Source organism: Guillardia theta (genome assembly GCF_000315625.1).
Source record: "Guillardia theta CCMP2712 unplaced genomic scaffold GUITHscaffold_69, whole genome shotgun sequence".
Taxonomy (NCBI): Eukaryota; class Cryptophyceae; order Pyrenomonadales; family Geminigeraceae; genus Guillardia; species Guillardia theta.
Genome location: NW_005434605.1, coordinates 227,807 through 252,064, shown reverse-complemented (window position 1 = coordinate 252,064; position 24,258 = coordinate 227,807). Strand labels below are relative to the sequence as shown.

The 24,258-nt window shown below is 52.3% G+C and overlaps 6 protein-coding genes across 6 annotated transcripts; 4 read left to right on the top strand and 2 right to left on the bottom strand.

Moving 5' to 3' along the window:
- Nucleotides 1-5,653: 5,653 nt before the first annotated feature.
- GUITHDRAFT_75720 (hypothetical protein) lies at nucleotides 5,654-6,400 on the top strand (the record flags this gene model as incomplete). The annotated part of the gene is made up of 3 exons (XM_005827141.1): nucleotides 5,654-5,848; nucleotides 5,899-6,045; nucleotides 6,092-6,400. The coding sequence occupies 3 exons, from the start codon at nucleotides 5,654-5,656 to the stop codon at nucleotides 6,398-6,400; spliced, it is 651 nt and encodes a 216-aa protein (XP_005827198.1).
- Nucleotides 6,401-6,756: 356 nt separating this feature from the next.
- Nucleotides 6,757-7,605, bottom strand: GUITHDRAFT_158342 (hypothetical protein; the record flags this gene model as incomplete). The annotated part of the gene is made up of 7 exons (XM_005827140.1): nucleotides 6,757-6,801; nucleotides 6,851-6,970; nucleotides 7,013-7,052; nucleotides 7,099-7,181; nucleotides 7,230-7,417; nucleotides 7,459-7,537; nucleotides 7,591-7,605. 7 exons carry the CDS (start codon nucleotides 7,603-7,605, stop codon nucleotides 6,757-6,759), a joined length of 570 nt encoding a protein of 189 aa, XP_005827197.1.
- A 784-nt stretch (nucleotides 7,606-8,389) lies between these two features.
- Nucleotides 8,390-9,285, bottom strand: GUITHDRAFT_154189 (hypothetical protein). Its single transcript, XM_005827139.1, has 2 exons — nucleotides 8,570-9,285; nucleotides 8,390-8,520 (listed from the first exon to the last, which is right to left on the bottom strand). The coding sequence occupies exons 1-2, from the start codon at nucleotides 9,071-9,073 to the stop codon at nucleotides 8,449-8,451; spliced, it is 576 nt and encodes a 191-aa protein (XP_005827196.1). The 5' UTR covers nucleotides 9,074-9,285; the 3' UTR covers nucleotides 8,390-8,448.
- A 624-nt stretch (nucleotides 9,286-9,909) lies between these two features.
- Nucleotides 9,910-13,485, top strand: GUITHDRAFT_142938 (hypothetical protein; the record flags this gene model as incomplete). Its single annotated transcript, XM_005827138.1, has 14 exons — nucleotides 9,910-11,172; nucleotides 11,392-11,408; nucleotides 11,458-11,555; nucleotides 11,687-11,765; nucleotides 11,814-11,958; nucleotides 12,005-12,131; nucleotides 12,180-12,321; nucleotides 12,378-12,434; nucleotides 12,509-12,639; nucleotides 12,738-12,799; nucleotides 12,821-12,979; nucleotides 13,056-13,151; nucleotides 13,199-13,355; nucleotides 13,400-13,485. 14 exons carry the CDS (start codon nucleotides 9,910-9,912, stop codon nucleotides 13,483-13,485), a joined length of 2,619 nt encoding a protein of 872 aa, XP_005827195.1.
- Nucleotides 13,486-13,781: 296 nt separating this feature from the next.
- On the top strand, nucleotides 13,782-16,031 carry GUITHDRAFT_142937 (hypothetical protein; the record flags this gene model as incomplete). Its single annotated transcript, XM_005827137.1, has 12 exons — nucleotides 13,782-13,814; nucleotides 13,915-13,956; nucleotides 14,038-14,064; nucleotides 14,111-14,186; nucleotides 14,283-14,371; nucleotides 14,474-14,555; nucleotides 14,692-14,729; nucleotides 14,783-14,844; nucleotides 14,894-15,123; nucleotides 15,182-15,301; nucleotides 15,354-15,526; nucleotides 15,936-16,031. The coding sequence occupies 12 exons, from the start codon at nucleotides 13,782-13,784 to the stop codon at nucleotides 16,029-16,031; spliced, it is 1,068 nt and encodes a 355-aa protein (XP_005827194.1).
- Nucleotides 16,032-16,843: 812 nt separating this feature from the next.
- On the top strand, nucleotides 16,844-23,362 carry GUITHDRAFT_142936 (hypothetical protein; the record flags this gene model as incomplete). Its single annotated transcript, XM_005827136.1, has 18 exons — nucleotides 16,844-16,958; nucleotides 17,005-17,051; nucleotides 17,104-17,173; nucleotides 17,266-17,356; nucleotides 17,408-17,467; nucleotides 17,519-17,630; nucleotides 17,706-17,795; nucleotides 17,842-17,997; nucleotides 18,079-18,154; nucleotides 18,274-18,349; nucleotides 18,405-18,444; nucleotides 18,498-18,550; nucleotides 18,600-18,639; nucleotides 18,760-18,855; nucleotides 19,118-19,183; nucleotides 19,228-19,317; nucleotides 19,370-19,432; nucleotides 19,508-23,362. The coding sequence occupies 18 exons, from the start codon at nucleotides 16,844-16,846 to the stop codon at nucleotides 23,360-23,362; spliced, it is 5,196 nt and encodes a 1,731-aa protein (XP_005827193.1).
- Nucleotides 23,363-24,258: the final 896 nt, after the last annotated feature.

Genomic DNA, 24,258 nt, shown 5'->3' with positions numbered 1-24,258 from the left:
TGTTCTGCAGAGCCACCTCTTGCTCCTGCACAATGTTCCGGAGAGCCTTACAGTCATTCATGCAAGACACGTACTCCGAGCGATCAACCATCTCCGTGTTGACTTTGATCCTCAGTGGGTCCAACTCTTCCTTGAGGATCCGGATCGTCTCCGATAGCTCGTTGTTTTGCTTCCTCAGGTACTCGGATTCCCTCTGGCACTTCTCTATGATCTCCATGCTCTGTTCGTACTGCTTCTGGAGCCCTTCAATCGAGTACTGGAAAGTCGCTCGCTCCGAGCTGATGGTCTGTTGCTCGACTTCCAACTCAGTCCTGCTCTTGATGAGCAGCTTCTCCACGTCGTCCTTCTCCTTCATCAAGGCTTTCGCTCGTGTCATCTCGAAGGAAATCTTCTCGAGCTCTGACATCAAACGCTCAATCTCAGCCGTCAACTTGGACTTCTCCTCAGTCAGCCTTTGATTGGCATCGTTGGTCTTCATCCTCAAATCCTCCGACTCGGACAGTCTGACAGTGAGGCTTTCAATCATTTGCTTCAGCTCTATGATCTCCTGCCTCATCGTGACATTTTCAGTGTTGAGGACCTCAACAGTCGAGTTGATCTTGGCGGTGTGGACAGTGTCATCCCCCTGCTGCTTTCTGTTAGGGAACAACATGGTCTCTGCCACTGTTATTCCATTCGCAGTGCGTTGCTGCATCTTCCTGATCTTCTCAAAGATCCACGTCTCGTTGTCGGCCCGCTTCTTCTCTATTTGCACCACCTGCTCTGCCAACGTCTGCAAGGATGATATGAGGGCTTGCACAGGTGAGCCTTTGCGGATTTGGACTTCCAACGTCTCGATCACTTGAAACAGTCTCTCAACTGCCTTGACAGCGGAGGAAGAAGCTCGATTCAAAGCCACTTCGTAGTTCATGGTTCCCCGCTTGAAGGTGAAGTTGCATGGCGCACCGATGGGTTGACTCAGCGATAGCTTGTCTGAGTTCAGACCGTCGAAGTGATTCCCGTCGATGGCGATCAGTTCATCTCCAACTTGAATACGACCAGATAGGAATGCAGGGCCACCAGCTGTTATGGATGCCACCTGTGCGTGTGAAATGTAACCAGTAGAGAGAGGGAGAGAGGAAAGGAGGGAGGGAAAAAGGGAGGGAGGGAGGGAGGGAGTTAGCTAAAATGGCTACCTCTCTTGGATTGAAAGATGAATTTGATCCCATCGAAGAGTTCAACCCGTTCGCAAGGCTGAATCCAAACGTACTCCTGGCCTGCTTGCTCGTCAGATAAGAGGTACAGGATGGAACGATTCGCACACCATGCGGGGATCTTTGAAAAATTCGAGATTCATGGCAGAGCCTATTTGAGGTTTCAGTTTGACATCCTAAAACGCGTCGGAAACATCTCAAACTACCTTCGTCCAGCGTAAGACGAATGTCCTCCAGTGCCCTCACCTTTCAAACAACATGGTAAGATGATTTTCACAACGTGGTCATGTGGTACGATTTGACTATTCGCCAGAAGCTCCTCATTTTCGAATTCTGGCTTCAATTCGTACCTACAACATTTTGATATTCTGAGACGGATTAACAAAGTGACAACTACCAGCGCTTGATATGGTCCCAAATGTAGATGGGAATGTGCCTCTTCACACGGACTTCATACATGCTCCCGTCCTCGTGTCTGTGCACCGTTCACTTGTTGTTTGTGGTTTGCAGGTGATCACAGCAAATTATCATGGTCAGACCTGAACATAGTCAGTCGGATGTTTGTGCCAGGCTTTCCCCAAATCAATTGTTCACAAGATTCAATGTTTGTCTGCGGGCAACATGAGGCGGGCAACCAGGACAAGATGGAGGTAATACCTGCTCGACTTCGGTATCGTCGACAGCATGCAAACGATCTCCCACCTCTACCATGTGATTGAAATTCTGACCCTCAGGGCCCTTCAAATCATCAACGCTCAACACGGTATGAGGAGGAGATCTTGATATGGTCATTCCAATGCCGAAGAGCCCTCCCTTTAAAACCAAATCATAAGAACGCAACTAAAAGCAGTGAGGCTCTACCTGCACTTTTTCTTCCTTCAGAAACAAAATTTCCGTCATGACTGGCAACTTCTGTAGCAGATTGTCAGTGACAGAACACTTGAGAAGATTCGTACAACCGGTGAAGCATCCAAAGATGCCATTCGAGGAATTTTGGACCTCGAATGCATCGTCATCCTAGGATGCATACATTGTCATTTTCGATAACACAAAACTTCTTGGATCAAGGATTTTGTAAGCAGCATGCAAGCGAGCAGAGTTGTCATTTTGCAGGATCAAGCTTGAAACCAGGGATTGCTAAGGGACTGTTGCACTCTTTGGATTACCCATATCCACGCCACATCTCTACCCTTTCGAACGATGGGAGCAACTCGTGCTTCCATCGCCAGCATACTCTACCAGCCGTTCCTCTCCTCCTCTCCGTGACGTGTGTCTTCCCTACTCCTTCGCGAAGCGACGTCATGGTTGCGCCTTCCTCTGTACCACCCCCACCCTCATCCTAGACCCACTTACTTACAGCGAGCTCTGCGCTCACACCAATTTCTAAACTTCCTTTCTCGGACATTTTACAATTAATCTCATATGATTTGAGTACCATCCTCAGCACCAGCTCTTCTTACCCCCTCCACCACTGCGCTTTTCATGAAATTACCCCTGTCTTCCACCACCCCTAACTTGCTCTTTTTCTTCAAGTACACTCCCGCAAGGGGGTCTTCACCTGTAGCAATCTCATCTATCACCCTTCCTTTTCAGAGTGAACATTGGGGTGGAGGTAGTCTCCGATCAGAAAAGTAGCCCCCAGGAGGCAAGAGTCGGTCTACCGGACCTTTAGGGAGATTGGAGCCACCAGAGGGGTTATGCCAAAGTCTCTAGTAAGGTAGGCAGAACGGGGGGTGGTCTGGACTTATGGTCAGACTCATGGTAGTAACAGCAGTCCGAGTCACCCAACCTGGTCAGCGGTGTAGCCTAGTACCGCCCCCAGCACATAAACGATCCGCCGACCGGAACTTCCGAAGTCACTTCGCCGGACTCCCCGGCCCCGTTGGCCGAGCCCCCGGCGGCCCCTGCGGCACTGCACTGAGTCCGAGCCTGTCACCGCGGCACGTTGATCGGACCGTCCGACGGTCGGACGGACGAAGTAGTCTCCGCACTGCGGCACTCCGGGCCTGCGGGCCCGGGAGCCTGAGGCTCCGAGGCTCGGCCCGGCCTGCCCCGGCCCGGCGGCCTGCCGACTCGGAGCTCAGGCTTCACTCGGGGCTGGGAGCCGGTGTCCCGACCGTGCCAGTGAACTTCGGCAGCCTGCCTGCGCTGGCCCTCCCCGGGGCCCGCGCGGCCCGTCCTGGCGGGCCTCTGGCAGTAGTGACCGCCGCCGGTGACCGTACCGTACGCCCACTGCCGGGGCGGGCCGGGCCGCCGCCGCTCGGATGGCTCAGCCAGGCCGGGCCAAGACTCTGAGAGGCCCGTGACGATGGATGACCAGAGCTACTTGTGCAGCCAACAATGAATCTGCCGTTATCGCAGCAAGAGTGCCGTTTATGGTGGCATTCACCGACCCCACCCCTCAAAGCCCGAGCCGTTTTTTTTTTAAAATAAAAGGGCAACGGGGTGGGGAGGTCACAGTCCGGTTCGCCGTCCCCCTGGTAGACTTCCTGCAAGGGGGGTGGGGGTTACTACCTGTGGAGGTGGGCTCGGGGGGCAGGGGTCATGCCTGAGACAGGTAGGGTGATGTATAACGGAGGATAAATGGAGGGACAGGAGCACCTTGATATCATTGCTACGATGTTGATTGATATGCAGCCACCCCCAACATGCTAGAGCCGCTATAGAAGATTCAGCCTCCGGGATCCATCATGAGGGGTGGGGTCCCGAGCAACGGCCATTGAAGTTGAGGCACCTGACAAGATCGAGGACCAGGAGGAGAGGGGTGGGTGGGAGCAGGAATGGGCATGATGGCGACTACCGGGGCCCGGTGAATACAGGGCAGGAACCCCCTGGTTCCGACCACCGATATAACCCGGCCATAACTGTACTTGAGATGAGGTGGGGTGGTGGATATTCGTTCATGGTACGGTAGGGTTGTCCACCCCCTTCATGAGTCGGAACAAGCCTTGTACACAATCTTCATATATTATTTCCGTCGTACCCCCTTGCTTCGAACCCCCGCCCGCCCCCCCAACTTCCTTCACCCCTGTCATTTCCATTTTTGATTGCAATTGGAAGCTTTGTCTCATCTGTATACATGAGGGTCTGTTGTTCTTCGATTATTCCTCTAATGAAAATGTAGGCTCCGATGGCCAACCGCCCCTCTTGATCCCACCCCACAACCCCGACCCCCTCAAATCATCCCCCCCCACCTCCCCCCTACAACGCGTTGCCGTCCCATCCCCAAAGCTAATTTCTGTCACTCACCGATGCACTACCCGTGCCAAACCGTGATGTCACCACCTACCCCAAGAACCAAGAAACCCACCCCCTAGGATGCTCAGGTGACTTTCGGCGGAACCCACCTTCAACGTTGTTACCAACACCCCTGGTCTCTCCTGGTCATGTACCCACCCTGAAGGGCTCAGTTCGAACACCCTACCCTCTGTTGTGCCAATATCGAACACCCCTGCGTCCAACGTTAAAGATTTGCTTTCCACTACCCCCGTCTCCCACCCCCGACCCCCCCCTCATTACTGGTAGCAATCCATCGTCCCTCTCTGAACACCTTACCTTTCTCCGTCTCCTTCCCCCTCAACCTCGAAACCAATTTCTCTCCGAACGCACGCTCATCCCTACTTCTTCGCCTCCCTCACCTTTGATCTCTCACCTCGTCACCATCTACCACGGCTACTTACCCAGCAACTCCAAGAGTGCAGAGTTACTTCTGCTACAGCAATCCTTACGACTCGAGACCTAACTACTACGCTCAATCAAATTGTTCAAAATTCAGTTCCTAGAAATGATAGAGCAAGCTGTCTTCAAAGATTTTATCAAGACCGAATATGGAAGGGGAAACGCAGTTGCGGTGAGCTCAACGAGATTGAGAATGTATGCAGATGGCTGATAGTTGCGTTCATCCCAGGGACTCGGAATGCAGTCGAACGATGGTTTCTCTATCGGGTCCTCCTTCACATTGTACCAACAGGATCCGAATGCCATTCCGAGTGGACCTTCGGGTGGTAGTGTAGGACCTATGGAGCATGCAAACAATTTGAAAGTTCCTAAATCCAGTGAAGATGAAACTTACACAACATTGCAGTAAGCAATCACGATGTTTGCTTTGAAGAAATGTGAGGTTTTTTTCAGGATTCTAGCTGAACGATGGGCAATGTCCAACGGATTTAATCCAGATCAATTAACAGAGTTTGGACATCTGATGAGCATGGTACGAGGAGTGTTGCTTGCTTCAGATTTGCAAAATTAATTTATCGACAGGTGACTTCTACTTACATCCCAAGAAACAAACTGAAGGCCCTCAAAGAAATTGATTCTGGATCTTTCGGTAAAATCTTTGCTACCAGCTACGACGGCGCTCCAGGTATTCAAGTTGTGCTGCGAATCAATTGCCTGACTCCGGAACAGTTGCTGTGAAGCAGATTTCTAACAAGAGTGGTGAATGCACCATCAAATCTAAGATGAGGGAGTTGCTTCTTGAACTACGCATTCTTGTGCGCATTCGTCATCCCAACATCGTCACGTTCTGGGGAACTGCCACGGAATTTCCGACGAATGAGAATCCAGTGCAGCCGTACATCGGGTTAGTTTTCGAACTCTGTGAGAAAGGAAGTTTGCATCATGCACTCTTCGATGGGAAGAATGCTCCTTTGAAGGTACAGTGCGATGCTCGTATTTGGTTATGTGTGTTGATCTTTTTTTTCAGATTTCTCAAAAGATTAAAATCGCTCATCAAGTTGCCCTCGGGTTGGCATATCTGCACGGCAAGAGAATCATTCATCGTGACATCAATACGAGGAACATTCTTTTGAGCAATGACCTCTCTGCTAAGATTGCTGATTTTGGATGCGCGGTATGTGCTTGTTTTAATGCCTTTCTCGCGTGATCAGTGCCCGCAGCGCGTGTTGGCACCTAATTGCAAGAGCTTGAAGACTACAACGATCTCAGGCTCTCCAGCCTACATGGCACCTGAGCAGCTGCAAGGACAAGAACTTACTGAATCGGTTGATAATTGGGCACTTGCGGTTGTGCTGTGGGAAATCATGATGGACAAAAAGCCATGGGAAGGAAGATTCTCTGATTTCAAATACTTGAAAGCTGCTGTGTTGAATGGTGAAAAGCTTCATCTTCCGGTGGATCCTCGGCCTTATCCTCCTTGTTATGTCAACATGATCAAACTCGGGATGCAATACAAGGTATTTGTATAAGCTTGCTTTTCTCAAGAGTCTGACTTTTTTGACCAGGCAAGCGATAGGCCGCCATCTTCTTTCATGGAGGCGGAATTGCACAATGCTCTAAGAATGGTAACGTCAGGTCGCGCCTGATCAGACCGAAAGCTATGATGATCCTTCTTTGTTCTTCCATGGTATCTGCTGAAGACAAGACATGGTGTATTGCTCACGGGATTGCACATATACGGGGTTGCACATACAGGCTTCTTCCTTTCGATGGGCATCTGATCCCATAACTGTAAATTATTGAAAGTCCTGGTGCAAAATCAACAACTTCAATTAGATTCTCGATTATTTCTTTCATATGTAACAAAATGAAACGATTATTTTATTTACATCCCCGTCCATTGTTTGACTTGATGGGTTATTCTAGCAACCTGCATTTCCAGAGTGAGACCTTTTCATCGTAGAGATATATCTCATTACATTCGCCTCCAAGTCTGGGATGGAGTTGCTTTGCAGCATCCAAATGATTTCTTCTTTGTATGATTCTCGTGCTTCTTCAGCAACTACACACATGATCTCGCACTCAACATTTTCTTGAATCTATCGTCAAGTTAGTGAAACATACTCTACAGAGATTCTAACCTTCTTCGTGCTATATCCTCTCTTCTCCAATCTTGGGTATCTGAAAGTGCGTATAACGATAGCATCTTAGTATTTCCTTTGCTTACAAAATGTCGTTGTCTGTTCGAAGAACAACGACCAGATCAAACCATCTCTCAGGGAAAAAGTCGCAGGTGTGGAAGTCTACGACCTACAAATTCGTCATCGCTCAGCCACCCATAACTTCGACAATGCGTACGTTTCCCCCTTGGGACATCTGGTCTTCAAGTTCGTCGCAATCAAATCTTCGTCCAGTATGAAAGCTGTGCCATCTAAGACCCAGCCATTGAAACAATACAACCTTACTGTCAAACTCTTCGTCTTCATGTTTCCCTGCATGCAAAGATTTTGTCTTTACAAGATCTCCCACATTCACATGCGTGAAGCCTGAAATCCGATCAGCGCATCCCCTGTAGATTGGGAGCAACCTGCTAAAGCCTCTGCAACCTTCTCTGCCGTCGTTGTCTTCCCTGTTCCTGGTGTTCCTGTGATCAGGATGTTTGGCACCTGGGCACGATCTCACGCCATCAGCTTTATCCGCTTCTTTTCGCTTTTATCACCTTTCGTTCTGCCATGGCACGTGCCCGTTTCTGAAACCACGAATGATGGTAGACCAGTTTGAATTTCCGATGAGTAAAGACTTGCGAGTCGGAGAGCCTCCGACTCGGAGGCAGACCCCAGGCACATCGGACCGGGAGCCTCGGCCCGCCGCCGGGCCGGGCTGCCGCCGACTCCGAGTCGGGCCCGACGGTGCGATCCGTGCCTGACCGGACCGTACAGGTTGTGTTGGTCTCCTGATTGTCCTCGTACTGATTTTTAACAGGCTTCACTTTGAGTAAAGAGGTCAAGTTGGGAGTCACAGTTCACCTCCTCGACTCTCCTAATTAATTGTCCTCGTACTGATTTTTCAACTAAGTTAACTTGTCACTTAACTTTGAGTTGGGAGTACGACTGTGAAATATGACATCCAATCATCGAAAAACTATCATTACCAGGGAATATTCGACATGATGCCGCGAGTAGTATTCCTTTGCCAGACTCAGAGCCATGACATGATCATCGGATGATGGTGCATAATGATCAGTGACTATGAGTGACGATGATTACTGGGGATGACGATTCCATGATGACGATGATAATGAGGCCCAGAGGGGTCAGAAGATGAAGGGAGGAGAGATGTCAGAAAATTGAAGAAGACATATCACTCTGGGAATGCATTCCATTGTTATATGCTATTTGAATTCTTGACCAAAAGAGGTGCAAAAATCATTAGTCAAAGTGCAGCAAGGCTACGAAAAATCTCATCATCAAGTATGAAAATCTGTAAAGACAAAGTGAAATTTTGTCTTCAAACAAACATCTGTGGAACGAAATTCATTCAGATCGCAACGCCTGACGCTCTTTCAACAGGGCACATCTTATGCGCCACTAAGAAGCTTCTCGACAGCTGCTTGCACGTCTCCGCGAGCCTCAAGCAGGGCGTCCTTTGCCTGTCACAAGGAAAATCATTCACAAATCTTACAAATAGAACTTCCAAACCTGCTCCTCTGAAAACCCCATGTCCAACAACGGCTGAATCGACTCCATGCTCCCTTCCTTGGCATATCGCTCGGTCCACAGCTTTGCAGTGGCTTTAAACTTCTCAATGGAGCTCTTGTACTCTTGAGCAACCACGGCGTCTTGAGGATCGTCTGGCTCTGGAGCTGCAAGCAAAGCTTGTACAGATATCAGAGCAGTCTTGATAGTGAGGGCCGGCGACCACTCCTTCTTCAGAATGTCCAGACAAATCGCTCCAGTCTGAGAGCTGACATTGGGGTGCCATATCTTTGTATTGAACTTCATCTTGGGAGGCTCGAACGGGTATGATGATGTAAGGACGATGTCAATTTCGAACTTCCCGCCAGCATACGCCGTGTCATCAGGTCCCAAGATGTAGCCTTTCCAGTGACTTAGATCTTCCTTGATGGGAGAAGCTGTCACCCCACACTTCTCAATCGGCTCTTGCAGCTCGACGCTTTCCTTCTTCAATCTCTTAAGATCCATTTCAACAGTTGCAAGGCCGAGAGACGGGGAGGTGGAGGTCAAAGAATGATATGAAGACAGGAAATCGAGATCTCACAGACAAAGAGGAGAGACTTTGATGGGCTGCAAGATTGGGGCCAGGATTTGGAAGTTTGACTTTCTTCCGCAGTATGGGCGGGAAGGAACAGCAAGGGAGACAACAGTCAACGAGCCTTGCTGTCAGAGGAGGCTACACCGGTGCTCTCGAGCCCCCTCAGAACGGTGGGTGTGTTCCAGGTGGTGGGGTGGTTCAAATTGGAGGGTGTATGGGGTGTCAGCAATTAGAGTACCCCTACTGTTGTGCAATAAATACTGACATAATAACGGGTACATAACCACCCACCAGACATGCATTCTGCTACCGCCTACCCCCATGGAAAAAACTACGTAAACCTCAGTTCAAATTCAATTAGCTGAAGGAGAAAATTGGAGGGAAGGTGATGGACAGGGCTTGCAAGGGCGTATGGTGGAAGAAAGGAGGATGAGAGAAGGGAGGAGGAGAAAGAGAAGGGCGCGAGAGGAGGGGGAAGAGAAGGAACAGAGAGGGGGGAGGGAGGAGAAGGAAAAAGGGAGCGGGAGAGAGAGAATGCAGCCCTAGCTTGTGGACTGGAAAAAACAATGGGAGCCAGCCATTGTTTCAAGATAGGAAGTACCAGAGGGAGAATTTCGATGCAAGATGATAGATAGATCGGCGAAGGGAGAAGAGTGGTGGAGGGTCGAGTGTTCACTTCGTTGAGCTGGCCAATCCAACGATCTCTCAAGTGCTGGGATACACTGGAGATCCGACTGAACACTCCCTCCTCTCATTCTTGGCTGTGATGATGCGAACCTTGGACATCGTTCTCGATGAAGTAGACGGTGGAATACTTGACGTCAGCAGCTCGTCAGATGCGTCTTGCACCCCGAGCCCATGCCACATCAGCATTCCGAGGACTCCTCGCCTTGCATCGTCGCCCTCGACACCCATCACTCCCGAGCATCCGCTGAAGCGTCACTTGGTGGAGGTGCTCGTGCATGGCTTCTTGCGCAAGCCCTCTTCCCCCTCCTTTCAAACTGCGGTAGCGTGGTTTCCTGCCGAGGCGTACGAGCTCGTCAAGGACTCTGAGGACTCCTCGGCCTTCCTACGAGTGCGAATACTGGACGCCTACGACAGCTTCTTCGAGTGGGTCCCTCTCTCCTCCGTGCGCATCCCTGCTGACAGCTCGGCATCACCGTTGAAGTATGGTGAGGACATCGAGGTAGGCGACAAGATGTGTGGGAGAAAGGTCTGGTTCTGCGCGAGGTTGAACGAGCTTCAAGGTACCAGGGGGCTCCGATCCTTATCATCCCATCAGGTTGTGTTTTGGGGGAACGAGCATGCGAACAACGACGCAGTCACGTTCCAGGATGTTCGGAAGCGATCGACGCAGGATCCTGTGAACGAGGTTGAATGCCTCAAGCTGCTCAGGTTGAATGATAGCATTCAATCCAACCCTTCTCCCATCAGTCAGCCGAGGTTCCTTGGGGACGGAGAGCAAGTCCCCGCAAAGCCAGAGACGGAAATGAAGTCGATCTTCTTTCACTCTGATACTTCCTCGGCAACTCTGGACCACGTGAAGAAAGTCAAGCCGCTACTGGAGGAGGTTTCGGAGCTCTTCTGTGAACGAGAGGCTTTGTTTCTGCACAACTTCGTGCTCGATGGAAGTGAGCAGGGATGGAAGGCCTGCTTTGAGAAGCTTTCCGGGAAGCAAGTCCGGCATGCAGACCTGAAGTCCGTTCGTCATTTCTTCTCCAGTTGCATCGAGGACCTGGAGCAGACTGACATCTTGAAACAGTCGAATGCAGTGAAGTTGCTGCTGGTAGCTTCGCTGGGTTTGACTGCTCTGTCGACCAAGATGGTAGTTTTCTTACAAACATCCCTGATTTCTAGAGACATCATCGTCATCGTGACCTCGGCGCTGACGAGATGCCTTTGCAAGCTTTCTGAAGCAGATGACAACCTGACCTCAGAATCTGAATGCGTCGAGTGGAGGAAGCTGTCTTCTCTGCTCAGCAACCTGCTCTTCGTTGCTCTGTCGGTTCTGAAGAATTGGGTCACCAAGGTAATCTTGAGATCTGTTGCCTTGCTGGTGACAAGCCGCACCTGCTAGCGAAACGAGAAGTTGCACGGAATGATGGTAGAATGCTACAATCAGATCAATGGTGTGCGAGCAGATGTTGAAGAACACGTTCAGAGCATTGTGCTTCTGTTGTGTGTAGACGAAACACCACTGGAGCAATCTTCGTTCTTCCTTTTCATAGTTGATCTGCTGAATTTCCAGATCCATAGCGAGAAAAGGTTTGCCTTTCATTCGTCTCGGTGGACAAGCGTAAACGGTGACTCTCAGGTTTCCGGTCCCCTATAAGAAGATCCTCTGCATTATGGAGATTTTGCTGTTCCTCGTCACGTTTTCCACCAACAAGTTGTCCGACGCCAAACTGTCAGGTTCGGTTGGCTTCCGATTCGTCCGACCGTGTGAGACAAGACAGGTTCTGCCTGCCTGCTCAGTCGACTCCGCATTTGGAGGGAAGGTGGGCCAGAGAGGAGAGCGCAACGCTGCTGACCATGGCCGTCAGAGATGCAAACCAAGTACCCTGACGTGATCCCCAAGTGTATCTCCTCTGCTGCTATCTCTCTGCATGACAAGGCCAACACGTGAGTGATCCAGTCGCCACAAGTCTGTTCTGTGCTGATTCATAGCAGCGACCCTAGCCGGGAGCCCCCGATAGCCAACGGCAGGTGGAACAAGGCCGAGTCAAAGGACCTGCCGTACGGACGAAGTCATCCCGACCTCAGCAGCAAAGAAGCACGCTTCTACTCCTCCGTTTTGCCCTCTCTCCCAAACTTGGTACCTGCTCATTTGCAGTTCCACAATCCTCATCCTTGCCTGGCAGGTGGTTGTCCTGCTGAAATTCTTGCTGGCATCCAGTGTAAATACCAAGGAAATCGAAGAAGACAACGTTGAGATCTCCAGCCCGCCCGTGCACGACATGGCAAGCGACGTTTCCTTCGATTCTGCCGGTACCTGACTGCATACCGAACTTGCCCCCTGGTTGACGTTGAACCAAGATCTGTGGGATGAAATCTTCTCCGCCATGGAAACGGACCCGCAAGACCTTGACCCTCTGGTCCTCACCTATGAGCAAATCCTTCAGAACTCCGGGGAAACCATGATCTCCCTGTTCAATGCCGAGTGGACCCGATATCGGAGGTGACGACCCCTGCCCGACACCCTTCCCCCCCTCCCCCCTTGACAGGAATGGGCAGGATCGTGGGCAAGTCCACGGCCACCTGTCTGAGGAAGATCATGCGACTATTCGACCGGTTCCATCCTCTAGCGAAAGAGTGAATGACCTCTTGCTGTGTAGGAGGCGATGGCAGTGACGCTCCCCTCGCAGATACCTCTGCCTACTCCTCAACGACTCTAACTTCCTCCTGCTCTCCCTCAAGATGTTGAACCAGGTCCTCTGCCCCTCCCTTGCGCCCATCAGCCTGCATGACGTGCGGAGCTCAGGAGATGGAGCAGCTGGTCAGCCTGCCTTGGCCAGTCTTGCAGCTGGACAAGAGCATCCTCGGTGTTTGTGCAGTGGGGACCCTCGTTCTGGTCGTCTGACGCCGCATGCCCAGGGCTTCTTGACGGGAGAAGTCGAAGTCTGCGGAGAAGGGTAGGAGGAGGCGATGTGAGGCTGGTCAGCTCACAGTCTTGGTAGGCCATCTGCATGAAGACGGCGTTCAGCTCTGAGGAGATCGACATGGCGGGGGTAAACGACTTGCTTGCCGGTAGCTTCTCACTGCGAGGAAAGGAAACGAGGCCCTCGGTCTGCGTCAGGAACATCGCCAACATCTCATGCTTGCTTCATGTGTTGCATGTACGACCATCTTGCCTCTCCCCGCTGCTGCTGCTGCTGCTTCTCCTCCTCCCCCTCCTCACTCCCATGCCTTCAGCAAACCATCGCGGGCTCGAGGAGCAGGATCCGGACGCTCGTCTCCTTCAAGGCTCCGCTGGTGCTCCGCAAGGTCCTTGACATCGGGAACGAGCAGGTCTAGGCGAGGGGAGGAGAGTCGATCCGGCTGACTGGCAGGAGCAGGTGGAGCTGGTTGTGCTCAGACTGTACAAAGAGATCGCCTGCATGCTGGGGCGGAAGTGGAAGTCGTCCAACTGCCGCATCCTCTCCATGATCTACAAGCGGATCCCTCCTGACCTCAACGGCGACTACCTCGCTCCTGACATGGTGTCGCAGCAAGGTGAGAGGAGCGCCCGCTGCATGCTGGCGTGAAATTCGCGGCAGATGTGGAGCAAGAGGATGACATGAACCGGAAAGCCGTCGGTCGCTTCAACGCGTTCGTGATGAATGCTGCGCATCCCGAAGGATGAAGATGACCATGACGATGTTACTTTGTACACCTTTGTTGTCGTAAGATTGTTGTTCAAATAGAAGATTGCTATGTATGAGTTGCTCCAAAATCCTGTTCTCAGCTCTCAGCTCTCAGCTCTGCTCTGCTCTGCTCTGCTCTGCTCTGCTCTGCTCTGCTCTGCTCTTTCCCTCCCATCCGCTCCTCTTGTCCTCTCTTACCGTCTGCTTCCCCTCTCCTTCCCCCAAAGAATTTCATGAGTGGGAAAAAAAAAGGGGGCGGGTAGGAGGGCACAGCCGGGGGCCAGGGGCGTTTGCCATGGCGTCCAGCGTCTTCCGTCGCTATGAGAAGGTCAGAGAGGAGGAGAAGATGCAAAGGAGGAGGCAGAGGAGGAAGGGGAGGGGAGGGGAGGGGAGGAGGAGGATGGAGATACTGAGTGAAATGAATGCAGGAACCTGGCGCTGCATCTTCCACGTCCTCACAACAAGAGAAGGTTCTCTCGAGCCTGCTGAACATTTCCCATCCTCTTCCTCGCCCTGCTCCTCCCCCCCTCCACTGACTCGCTGGCTCGCAGGCTGAACTAGACTACAAGCATGTCAAGGTGACCAAGTCTCATCGCAGTCTGTAGAGTGACTCGATGTGTGCAGGGCGTCAAGTCTTCCGCATTCTCCAAGAACTGGCAGACTAGCTCCGGGCTCGCTGCCATTGACTCAGCGCTTGGAGGTATTTCTCTTGCTCCTCTCGCTCTCCAACCTTTTCCTCTCCTTCCCCTTGTCTTCATCCGAGCTACACACAGCGGCATGACCGAAGTTCGTTCAGGTGGGATCACAGTCGGTACTGTGCTGCTCGTCGTCGAAGATTCTCCGACGAGATGCTATGAGCACATCTTCAAGCACTGCATAGCTCAGGTCGCTTCTTCTCTCCTCTCCTCTCCTCTCCTCTCCTCTCCTCTCCTCTCCTCTCCTCTCCTCCTCGCTTGATCTCTTATTGTGATCTTATCTCCGCTACAGGGAGTGCAACATGAACATAACGTGCTGCTTTGTGGAGAGGGCGGGAGGATCTCGGACGAGATTCCCTCCCTGATAGAGAACGGTACTTGTATGCGAGATTGCGCATTCCTGCTTGACTTTAACAAAGATTCTGAGGAGCAAGTGAGGCAGAGAGTTCCAAGTTCCATGATGGGTATGCTGTGATGGGTGAAAATGAGATAGTGAAAGTTGTTTCGAAGAGAAAGACGACGAGCTAAGGATAGCATGGCGATACAAGGTGACGGGGGAGAGTTGTTTTCAGCCTCGGAATTTGAGAACAATCTTTGATAGGAGGCGATACAACAACAATCTAAGCTGAAGACACAGACATCAGGTCCGTCATACTGCGACAGGTCTTCCTTCCTGCGTTCCTCCCTTTCCTTGTTCTGAATATTCCCGCAGGTTTGACATAAGCAAGAGCAAACCTCTATCGCCGGAAATCCGCGAGAAATTTTACAAAGAACTTCCCATAACAAGGGAGGCAAATGGAGAGAGTCAAGAGACCGAGTCATCCCAGTCGCACTTCCACCTGTCGCACTTGCTCGACCAGATCAAAAACGCGGTCAAGTTGGAAGAAAAGCTCTGCCGAGTCATGATTCCATCCTTGGGGTCCCTCTCCTGGTTCTCTCCAGGTGATAGCAAGAAAGCCCGCTGCTGCTGCATCCCTCAAGTCTTGTTGTTTCTCTCCAGGGCGACCCCGGCAGAGCTGCGAGAACGACCTCCTCGTCTTCGTCAAGATGCTCAAAGGCATGGTCCGCAGATCCCGCGCTGTCGTCGTGATGTCCGTCCCGCCATGGTTGGCACAGACAGGTAGCCTCGATGCGGGCTGGACCTCCTACTCTTGACGCTATCGCATCCCCAGACGCTGGCAGCAGGCTGATGAGGATCAGTGACTATATCCTGCACCTGGACAGCCTGGCGGCGTGCGACGCGACGGTGAGGCAGCAGTACAAGGACTACGTTGCCTTCGCCCACCTCCGCAAGGTTCTTCTCCTGCATTGGCCGAGCACCAGCCTCATCTCGCGTTGCTTACAGGTGTTGAGGTTGGATTGCCTTTCGGCTTTCACTCCCGACAGGCACTACATGCTCCTGCTCCTGCTCCTCTCCTGCCCCTGCTCTTGCTCCTGCCCCTGCTCCTGCCCCTGCCCCTGCCCCTGCTCCTGCTCCTGCTCCTGCTCCTGCTTTTGCCCCTGCCCCTGCCCCTGCCCCTGCTCCTGCTCCTACTGTTCTCCTCGCGCCAGAGATTGTAACAAGGCTTGATAGTTTGCACTATCTGGTCAAGTTGAGACGAAGGGTGAGTCTTTCCTCCTCCTCCTCCTCCTCCTCCTCCTCCTCCTGCAGATCTCTTGCTATAGTAGCCCACAGCTTCTCATCCCCCTCCTCTATCATACCTTCCCCGCTCACGCCTTCCACCATTGCCCTCTGTCGCTGAAAAGCTTCCCAGACCATCCAGTTCGACAGGATGCACGCGGCAAACCCTGAGGAAGTCTCTTCTTCGAAGCCGAGCGGCCAGGTGGCTGGTGGACTAGAAGTGTTCTGAGAGGATAAACATTCTATCGCTTCTACTCTCGCGCTTGCCCCAGCTGCTCCTGACTCGTCCTCCTCGTCTGCGCCACTTTGCCTGTTTCATCATCGCCTCGGCATCAAAAAACTTTCGCAGAGGAGCGTGAGAACAATTAGGAGATGCAGAAGAACCGAGAGTGGAGGAGAACGGGCTCAGTACAAGGTTAATGAGCAGGAGCAGGAGCAGGAGCAGGAGCAGGAGCAGGAGCAGGAGCAGGAGCAGGAGCAGGAGCAGGAGCAGGAGCAGGAGCAGGAGCAGGAGCAGGAGCAGGAGCAGGAGCAGGAGCAGTCAGTAGTGTACAACTGTGCGAAGGAGAGATTTTCGGTCGGGTGGAGACAGTCCGATGAAGGGAGAGGAGGTGGGGGTAGTATAAGTAGGGGTACGGGGTACATAAATTCGAATTTGTCAGGGTAAACGATGGTTGAGTTACTTTGTCATGAGGGGTGGGGTACTTGTAGAAATAAACTACAGGGGTCTCTAAAAACTTAATATGACCAAAGGGTGGGTAGTAGACAAATGGTGCCATGGCGGGAAGGGCGGCGCAGAATGAAATTCGTCCATTGTGAAGGTGCAGGAGAAGAAAGAGGCGGCGGAGAAGGAGAAGGACAACTGAGAGTGTGATGATGAGCAAGGTGGTAGGAGTCAACAAGAGCTCAAGCAGTCACACTCGGCCGCTGCTATTGGTTGTTAACTCTAGACTCGGGTCCAGCGCTGGTCAAATTGTGTAAGGCCCTGGGTGCGCGTTTGGTGAAGATTGGAGGAAGAACAGAGGAGGAGGGTGGTGGAAGATGCAAGAGGCTGAGTTCAAGGGGAAGAAACTCTCAACGAGCTCGGGAGTCGTAGTTTCTCGGACGTTGCAAGCCCGAAGTGAGCGTATGGACGCGCCATGGCCATCGGAGAACAGTGAGACTGAATTCAAGTGAAAAGGATTGAGCTGACCATGTTTTAGCGCATGCAAATAGGAAGTCGTTGGCTATTGGTCTGGGTAAAGTACAGGTATTTACCTAATGAGAGGCTTTCTTTCCAATAGGATGATTTTGTTTGTCAGGTTGTCAGCGACGAGACTATGGGTACAAGTAGAGCTCTTCTCTCCCAACCCTTTTCAACAGCATGGCAAGGTGTGTTCAACCGTCTTTCCCTTCATGTCTTCTGCTGGCATCGCTTCCCCTCTGTTAGCTGTAAGTTGAGTTCCTTACACCTTGGTTTTTAGCTCAAACAGAAATACCTCGCTCTCAAAGGTCGCTCAACCATTCTGGGAATTCTTCTACGGCTGTGAAGAACACGTCAGGACTGCATAAGAGGTCTGTTGTCGAGTTGAGCGAGGGACGCCATGTGACTATCTGGGACTACAGGTCAGGAAAACTCTCAACGATTGCTCCCCCTGGCGCCGGCAATGAGTCAGAAGTTGTCAAGTGCGACCCCAATGGTTCGAATGCTCTCGATTGTGATGTGATTCTTTTCAGATCTTTCAACCTGTCAACGATGACGACGAGAGATGTTCATGTCCCTGACGCGCTCGACAAGTTGAATTCGCTCAACCCTCGTGAACTCGTCGCCTCCAAGATCCCGGCGACCGTCCAGGATTCCTCAAAGGCGAGTCCTCCTTGCGTTGATGGTTGAACTAGTCTTGTAACGGTCTCTGTTGTGCAGCATCTTGCGGACGTATCGGCGCATGATTCGAACATGGACAAGAGGGAGAAGAAAGTCAGGCACAGCAAGCGGCCGACGTTAGCCCTGCAGGTTTGAGGTTTTGTCGTGACTCCCGGAATCTGACAAGTTTCTGCAGGAAATCCGTCAGAAGAAGGAGCAGGAGATTGAGACGAAGAATGAGATGGAGCGACGGAGATCTGCCGTGATGGCTCTGCTTCAGGAGATCCGAGATCAGGCAAGTTTTGAGGATTCTGTGTTGTGTGTTGACGGCCTGCCGGGCCACAGAGAGAATGTAAGGAGATGAAGACATCTGAAAGTCAGACGAGGTATTTATTTTGCACTTTCCTTCATCAGAGATTGACACTGCTTCAAGGAATTCTGCCAGCACCGACGAGGTTCCCTAGCACAAGCTTGCTTGTTGTACATCTCTGACAGGCCAGATAAAGCAGGTGCATGTCTTGGTCAACGGAGCGACCCAAACAAGCAGGAAGCGAAGTCTTTCAGCTCCTGCGCGAGGAAGAGGTGGAAGGAGGACCTCAAAAATGTCGTCGTGATGATTTTGAAACAGCCAAAAAGTCCAAGGGGTTGAGCGGATCTTCGCTGTCGTCAAAGTCTTCTCGTCAACGTTCCCGGAAGCATGAGCAGTAAGCAAGAATGGAGGAGGATGGCCCAGGAGCATCTGACAATTTGATCGTGTAGGCTGACCTCCAATCTCTCTGGAATCCCGTGTTTGGTTGCGGTGAGTTGAGAATTCTTGGGACCTCCTGCCTCTCACTTGACTTTATTTCCCAGGGATCCTCTTCGGACATCTCCTTGTCGTCTGCTCAGTACTGCAACTCTGACGAGTGAGTGCTCGGGGTCGAGCTGAGAAGAGGTCTGTCTGACATGATGCAGCGAACCAACTTGTGAGAGCACCGGCGTCCACTCGCTCGAGGTTACTTCCTCTGCCCCTACCTTGAGCCCTCAGCAACCCCCCTTTCATCTCTTGCCTTTCTCTCTCATCCCATGTTTACGGTACCTTGTCCTCCTTGCCTCTCGTTAGTTTATTCTGCAGGAATCTTCGGACTTCCACAAGAGCTCCAGGTCCTCAACGTGGAACTCACTGTTGGACAAAGCAGAGCACATCCTCGAGCGGCAGGTTCTAGACGAGGTAATGTCGCTTGCCTTACGATTCCTCTGCTTTTTCTTCCTTTCGCTGTCGACTTCTTTCCTCCTTGGTCGGCTCCTGGTCCTCTGCGCTCATTTTTGTTGACAAACCAGGGATCCCACGCTTGCCAGACCTTGTCCCAGAGTGAATCGTCTTGTGCGTTAAAGAAGAGCCATGTACACAGACGCAAGAAGAAGAAGGGTGGCAAGGAGGTTGTTGAAGACAGGATGAGCTGTATCAAAGACTGACAAGTTTCTCTGTCCAGTCCTCTGTCATGCAGAAGAAAGTTGAAAAACATGATCCTCATTGCTCCGGCCGAACTACGGCAGAGGTTAGAGCAACTTTGTTGCAATTCTCGAATGATGCTGGGCGCAGATCAAACAATACATGCAGCAAAAGCGCCAGGAGCGAGAGAAATCAGCGAAGAAACAGAAAGAGTTGGACGCTCGCAAGCAAGATAAACTGGTGCGTGTGGCTGGAGCTTATGAGCTAATCCTCACACTTGACTCCATGATAGAAGTCGAATCTGGAACATCTCATGCAGACCGTCAGAAGCAACAGGGAGCATATCGGAAAGCAGGTGAAGAAACGAGAGATGGTATGGGGCTGATAAGCACTATTCGATACGGCGTCTGACTGCCTTGTTTCTCTTCAGGTCTCCAAGAAGCAAGAGAGTCTTCAGAGTGGATCGGAATCTTCGTGTGGGAAGCTTCCAAGTATGCACAAGTCAAAGGGACAAGACAAGAGAGTCATGCCGATGAGGAAGAAAGAAAAGGCGGAGAACTCAACGAGGGTGGCAAAGAGCTCAACCAACAGCGACTCGAGCGATCTCGAGGGATGGACCGACGACGAGTGGTTACAAACAAACTCTGCCAGGAGGTACTTGGACTTGGACCCTACCCTCCCTTTTCACCCCCCAAGGAAGTTCCTCGACAGCTTCGAAGAGAGCATTAGATCTGAACTCCTGGACATCCTCTCCGACCGCATAGGACTCGAACCCACTTTGAAGCGCAGGGACGAGAGGTTTGAAGACCTTGCGGATGTAGGCGAAGAAAAGCTCCCTGATCCGCAATCGATCATCGCCGCCTCTAGGAAAGCTGCCGACTCTCTGCTCCAATCCCTCGCTGCCACCATGAAGCCTCATACATCCACGATTCCTCCTAGAGAGACGCAGGCAGGCAATTTTGTGCTTGCTCAGGCCCTTGACACGCCGATGGAGAGAGGAAAGGAGGAGGAGGAGGAGGAGGAGGAGGAGGAGGAGGAGGAGGAGGAGGAGAAAAACGAGGGGCACAAGGAGCTGGGCTCGAGAGAATTTACAGGAGCTGACATTACGATCGAAGAGATCGACATAGAGGAGCTCGATCTCTCTCATAGACCATCTCAAGGTCACATTTCTGTTCGCGAAGAGGATCTACAAGATTCGAGGGACGCGCCGTCGCAAGGGAACATGTCGATGGAAGTGTCATCCCATTGTGAAGATGGGGCGGAGCTGTCAGCCAAGAGAGAATGCGATGAACTCGAAGAGAAAGACCTTGATTGGGTTATCATGTCAGAGGTTGATGAGGACCGAGATCGAAGGGAGCATCGTTGCGCTGTTGATCGCTCGGAACACTCGATCGAGGATTACATCCACCATCGGCAACTTGAGGATCAGGAGTACAGAGCCGTCATGGAAGAAGCTGCTCAGGGAAGCAACAAGTCTTCATTACACGTCAGTCTGATCGGTTCGCCGTGTGTTGACGCAAGAGATCGATCTGACGAGCTCGATGCGAACCAAGTCCTCTCCCCCCTGGAGCCCATCAACATTATGTCAGACGTCCCATCGCCCGTCAACGACGATCGGATCACCAGGGACGCGTTGAGCCTGATCAAGAGGTCGCTCGAGGAGGAGGATGGAACTTGCATGCAGCATTTCACTCTCCTGAGAATGCGGGAGCAGGCGATCGAAGAGAAGGCTTCGATTGAGCTTGACAGACTCTCTGCTGCGCGTGGCCAACTTGCGGGCCAACGTGATCGTTGCGCCCTGGAGAGTCTGGAGGAGATCGAGGAGATGGAAAAGAGAATTTTGTCGCAGCTGTCGGCTGAGAAGCGGGAGATCGCTGATCTGAGGCGGCAGATCAAAGAGGAAAGACGCCGAAAGAGATCGGAGCTTGAGAGGAGGTCGCAGGTCCTCGTTGAGATGAGGATGGACACGATCAGCTGCCAGGAGAAAGTGGAGCAGTCGCAGCTGGATGAAACCACATGTTGGAATCTCGAGGATTTGAGAAACTCTCCCAGCTGTCCAGGCACTCCTTCCTCTATGGTGGCACCTTCGCCAAGTCCCAACAAGCGAATCCCATCGGCCACGACGGGAACACCTTCATCCATGGTCGCCCAGAGCCCCTTGCCAGGAAAGGCAAGAGCTAGGCCCAAGTACCTTGATGAAGATGATTCGGAATTGATGGATTCGGTGATGGAGGATGAAAGCATAAAGGAAGGTTCAGAGGACGATTTGTCTGACTTAGAGGGTTCGGCGGTGAAGCGAGAGGGTTTTGCTCAGAAACTCAATACTTTGGAGGAATCGGTCCATCGCAGTCAGAATCAGGAGAACGAAACGAGGAATGGCGATCATCAAGACTTGTCAAGGGATGCGGAAACAATGCATCATACACACTTTGAAAAGAACACGTCAAACTTTACCTTTCTGACAGACAGTGCCGGCAGCTTCAGCCCTCAACGCCAAGGCATTGTGTTCAAAGATTCGGAAGACATTGGGGATATCAATAATTCTCCCTCCAAATCATTCTTGAATGGAACGAACAGCAAATTGATCCAAATCCAATTTCCGGTCCACCAGATCAAGAAACAGGGCACGTCTGACATATTGCAGCGAGAGGGGAGCCTGGACCGGTCGACGGAGGAGGCGGTCAGGGCGAAGGAGGACGAGGAGGCACGGGGCGCAGAGGTCATGGCAGGGGACGAGGAGCCCCAGGAGGAGGAGGAGGAGGAGGAGTCCGACAGGTGGGAGGAGGAGGAGAGCCTGGACCGGTCGACGGAGGAGGCGGTCAGGGCGAAGGAGGAGGAGGAGCCAGCCGAGAGGGGGGAGCCAGCCGAGGAGGAGGAGGCACGGGGCGCAGAGGTCATGGCAGGGGACGAGAAGCCCCAGGAGGAGCCTGCAACTGATGGCCTTGAGTCTTGTTTGGATGCCAGGCGCACCGAGGAGGCTGATGCTTCCATATTTGATGCGGTGATGAAGAGTCAATCTCACTACAAGCGAGCAAAACCTTCAAAGTTGACCGGGCTTGACAAGTTGACAGATGAGTTTGTATCGGACGAGAGCATCTCATCTCAGAATGACTCGGGGAACGGAGGAGATTCCATCAAGTTCCACTTCGACTCGCAGACGGATGCGGTGGATATGAAAGAGAACAATGCCCCCTCTCCCTCGAACCTCTCGCCACCTCAGCCTGTCAACTCGCCTTCAAGGGTTGCTTGTCTGTACCCCAAGCTGGGAGAGATGTCGCGCCTGAATCGCCTGGTGGACGAGCAAGCTCCGGCTCCGCGGGTCAAGGGGGTCGCAGAGAAGTTCGTTCAGCTCGAAAGAGGGGCGAATGGACAGGAAGATTGCAGCGGACGCGAGGGAGGCGGCATTCGATTCCCTGATGGAACCCCTGGTAGCCTTTCCCCCACTGTCGATTCTCCTCCCCTCGCGCCCCCGTCGGTTCACCAGCGGAAGCAGAAGCTTGACAGCGTGCCGGCAGTCTCAGACATGCTGCTGGACGAGCTCGTGTCTGACTCGCTCGCCATGGACCTCCGAGCTCCGAGCCAGCTTGACTCGTCTCCTCACAGCGCCAGCAGCTCGACCTCGTCGGATGCCCAGATCCTGTCGGGCTGGAACGAGCAAGACTTCTCCTTCCACTCGGATGATTCGGGAGGCAGCGCCCGCAAGGCAGCTAGCCTCCTGGATGAGAGGACCGTCTCCTCAAGGATACTTTTGAGCGCGGTGGAGGACCTCTCCTCTTGCCCGAGGTCGACGGCGTCTGCAGTCCTCTACGCCGCGGAGCTCCTGGACTCAGTGGACGACAAGGGCATGGAGGAGCTGAGGGAGCTCGACGTCATGACTGACTTCCTGAACAAGGAGAAGAAGTTCGCGGGGCGGCGGACGGAGGCCCAGCAGATCTTTCACAAGTTGCTCTTCGACCTGATGAACGAGGAGATCAGCAGGATGCAGAGGGCGCAGTCGGTCGTCAAGGGAGCAGAGGGGGTCAGGAGGGATCTCCTCAAGAGGATGGCAGAGGTATGCGCCTCCTCGGAGCTGACGGTCAGACATGCGCACGGGGACGGGAAGAGCGAGCTGGACTGGGAGCTGGAGGAGAAGGTGCTGGAGCGAGCTGTTGAGCGGTCCGTACTTGAAATGGACAACATCCTAATGGATATCAAGGCAGATGAGGAGCAGATCATGGCTGAAGTAGCCGACAGCTTGTTCGAGGAGCTGGTGCAAGAGTCCGTGGAGACTCGCTGTCTGGGCTAGCCAATTGGGAACCGATTCTTCACAGGTGATGTACATATAAACATGTTGCATGTGTGTGTGGCTGGTACTTCGAAGGTTTGATGAAACTAAGTAAATTTGAAACCGTCACCGAGTCCGCGTACCGCCGGCCGCCCAGTCAGGGGCCGCCCCCGAGGCGCACTCCCATGCCATGAGGCTCGAAGGGCCTGGCCACGCCCCGACTGTCGTGACCGCCGGCGCGGCAGCAGAACGAGCGGCCTCGGCGGACCATTCCGAGGCAAACTGAAAAGTTGTCTGCGGGCCAACCAGGCTGAAGTTTCAAAGTTTTGTAAGTTTCATATCAGGGAGCGAATTCTCAAAGTTTGACTGCGACAACTTCAAAGTTTAATTCTTAAGGAGATGATACCGGTGTAAAGGTGGTCCTAGGTATCCTAGTACCACATTCTACGAGCTTCCAAGGACCGCAGTTCATAGAAATGGTACACCCGACCGAACCCTCTAGGACCGAATTCTTAGGGCTCCATGGAGCCTAAAAATAGTGGGTATATTTGAATTCTCTGTGTGAAATGTTGAGAAGAGTTTTGAAATTATTAGATTGCATTTGAAAATCTCCTCCACATCTTCGCCACATCACAACTCCCTGCCGGCTCCAAAAAGCATCACCCCACCTCCTATTCCAAGGACCAAGTTTCGCTTACTACCCCACCCGTTCAAATATCTAGGAACATTTCTCACCCCCTTTCATTCACTGTTTACCCCCAATGTTACCATCCAATACTGGTAAAAGTCAAGGTTTTCATCACCCCCCACCCCCTGAGTTGTTCCTCTACCCCTGTCCTGAAACAACTACCCCCCAATTACCCTATCTCACTCCCACCTTTTGGATGTACCACCTACCATGTACCCTTCCAAGGCTT

Coding starts and splice junctions, on each gene's coding strand:
- GUITHDRAFT_154189 (XM_005827139.1), bottom strand. CDS start 9,073: ATGGATCTTAAGAGATTGAAGAAGGAAAGCGTCGAGCTGCAAGAGCCG. Junction 8,521..8,569: donor TGGGGTTTTCAGAGGAGCAG/GTTTGGAAGTTC, acceptor TCCTTGTGACAG/GCAAAGGACGCCCTGCTTGA.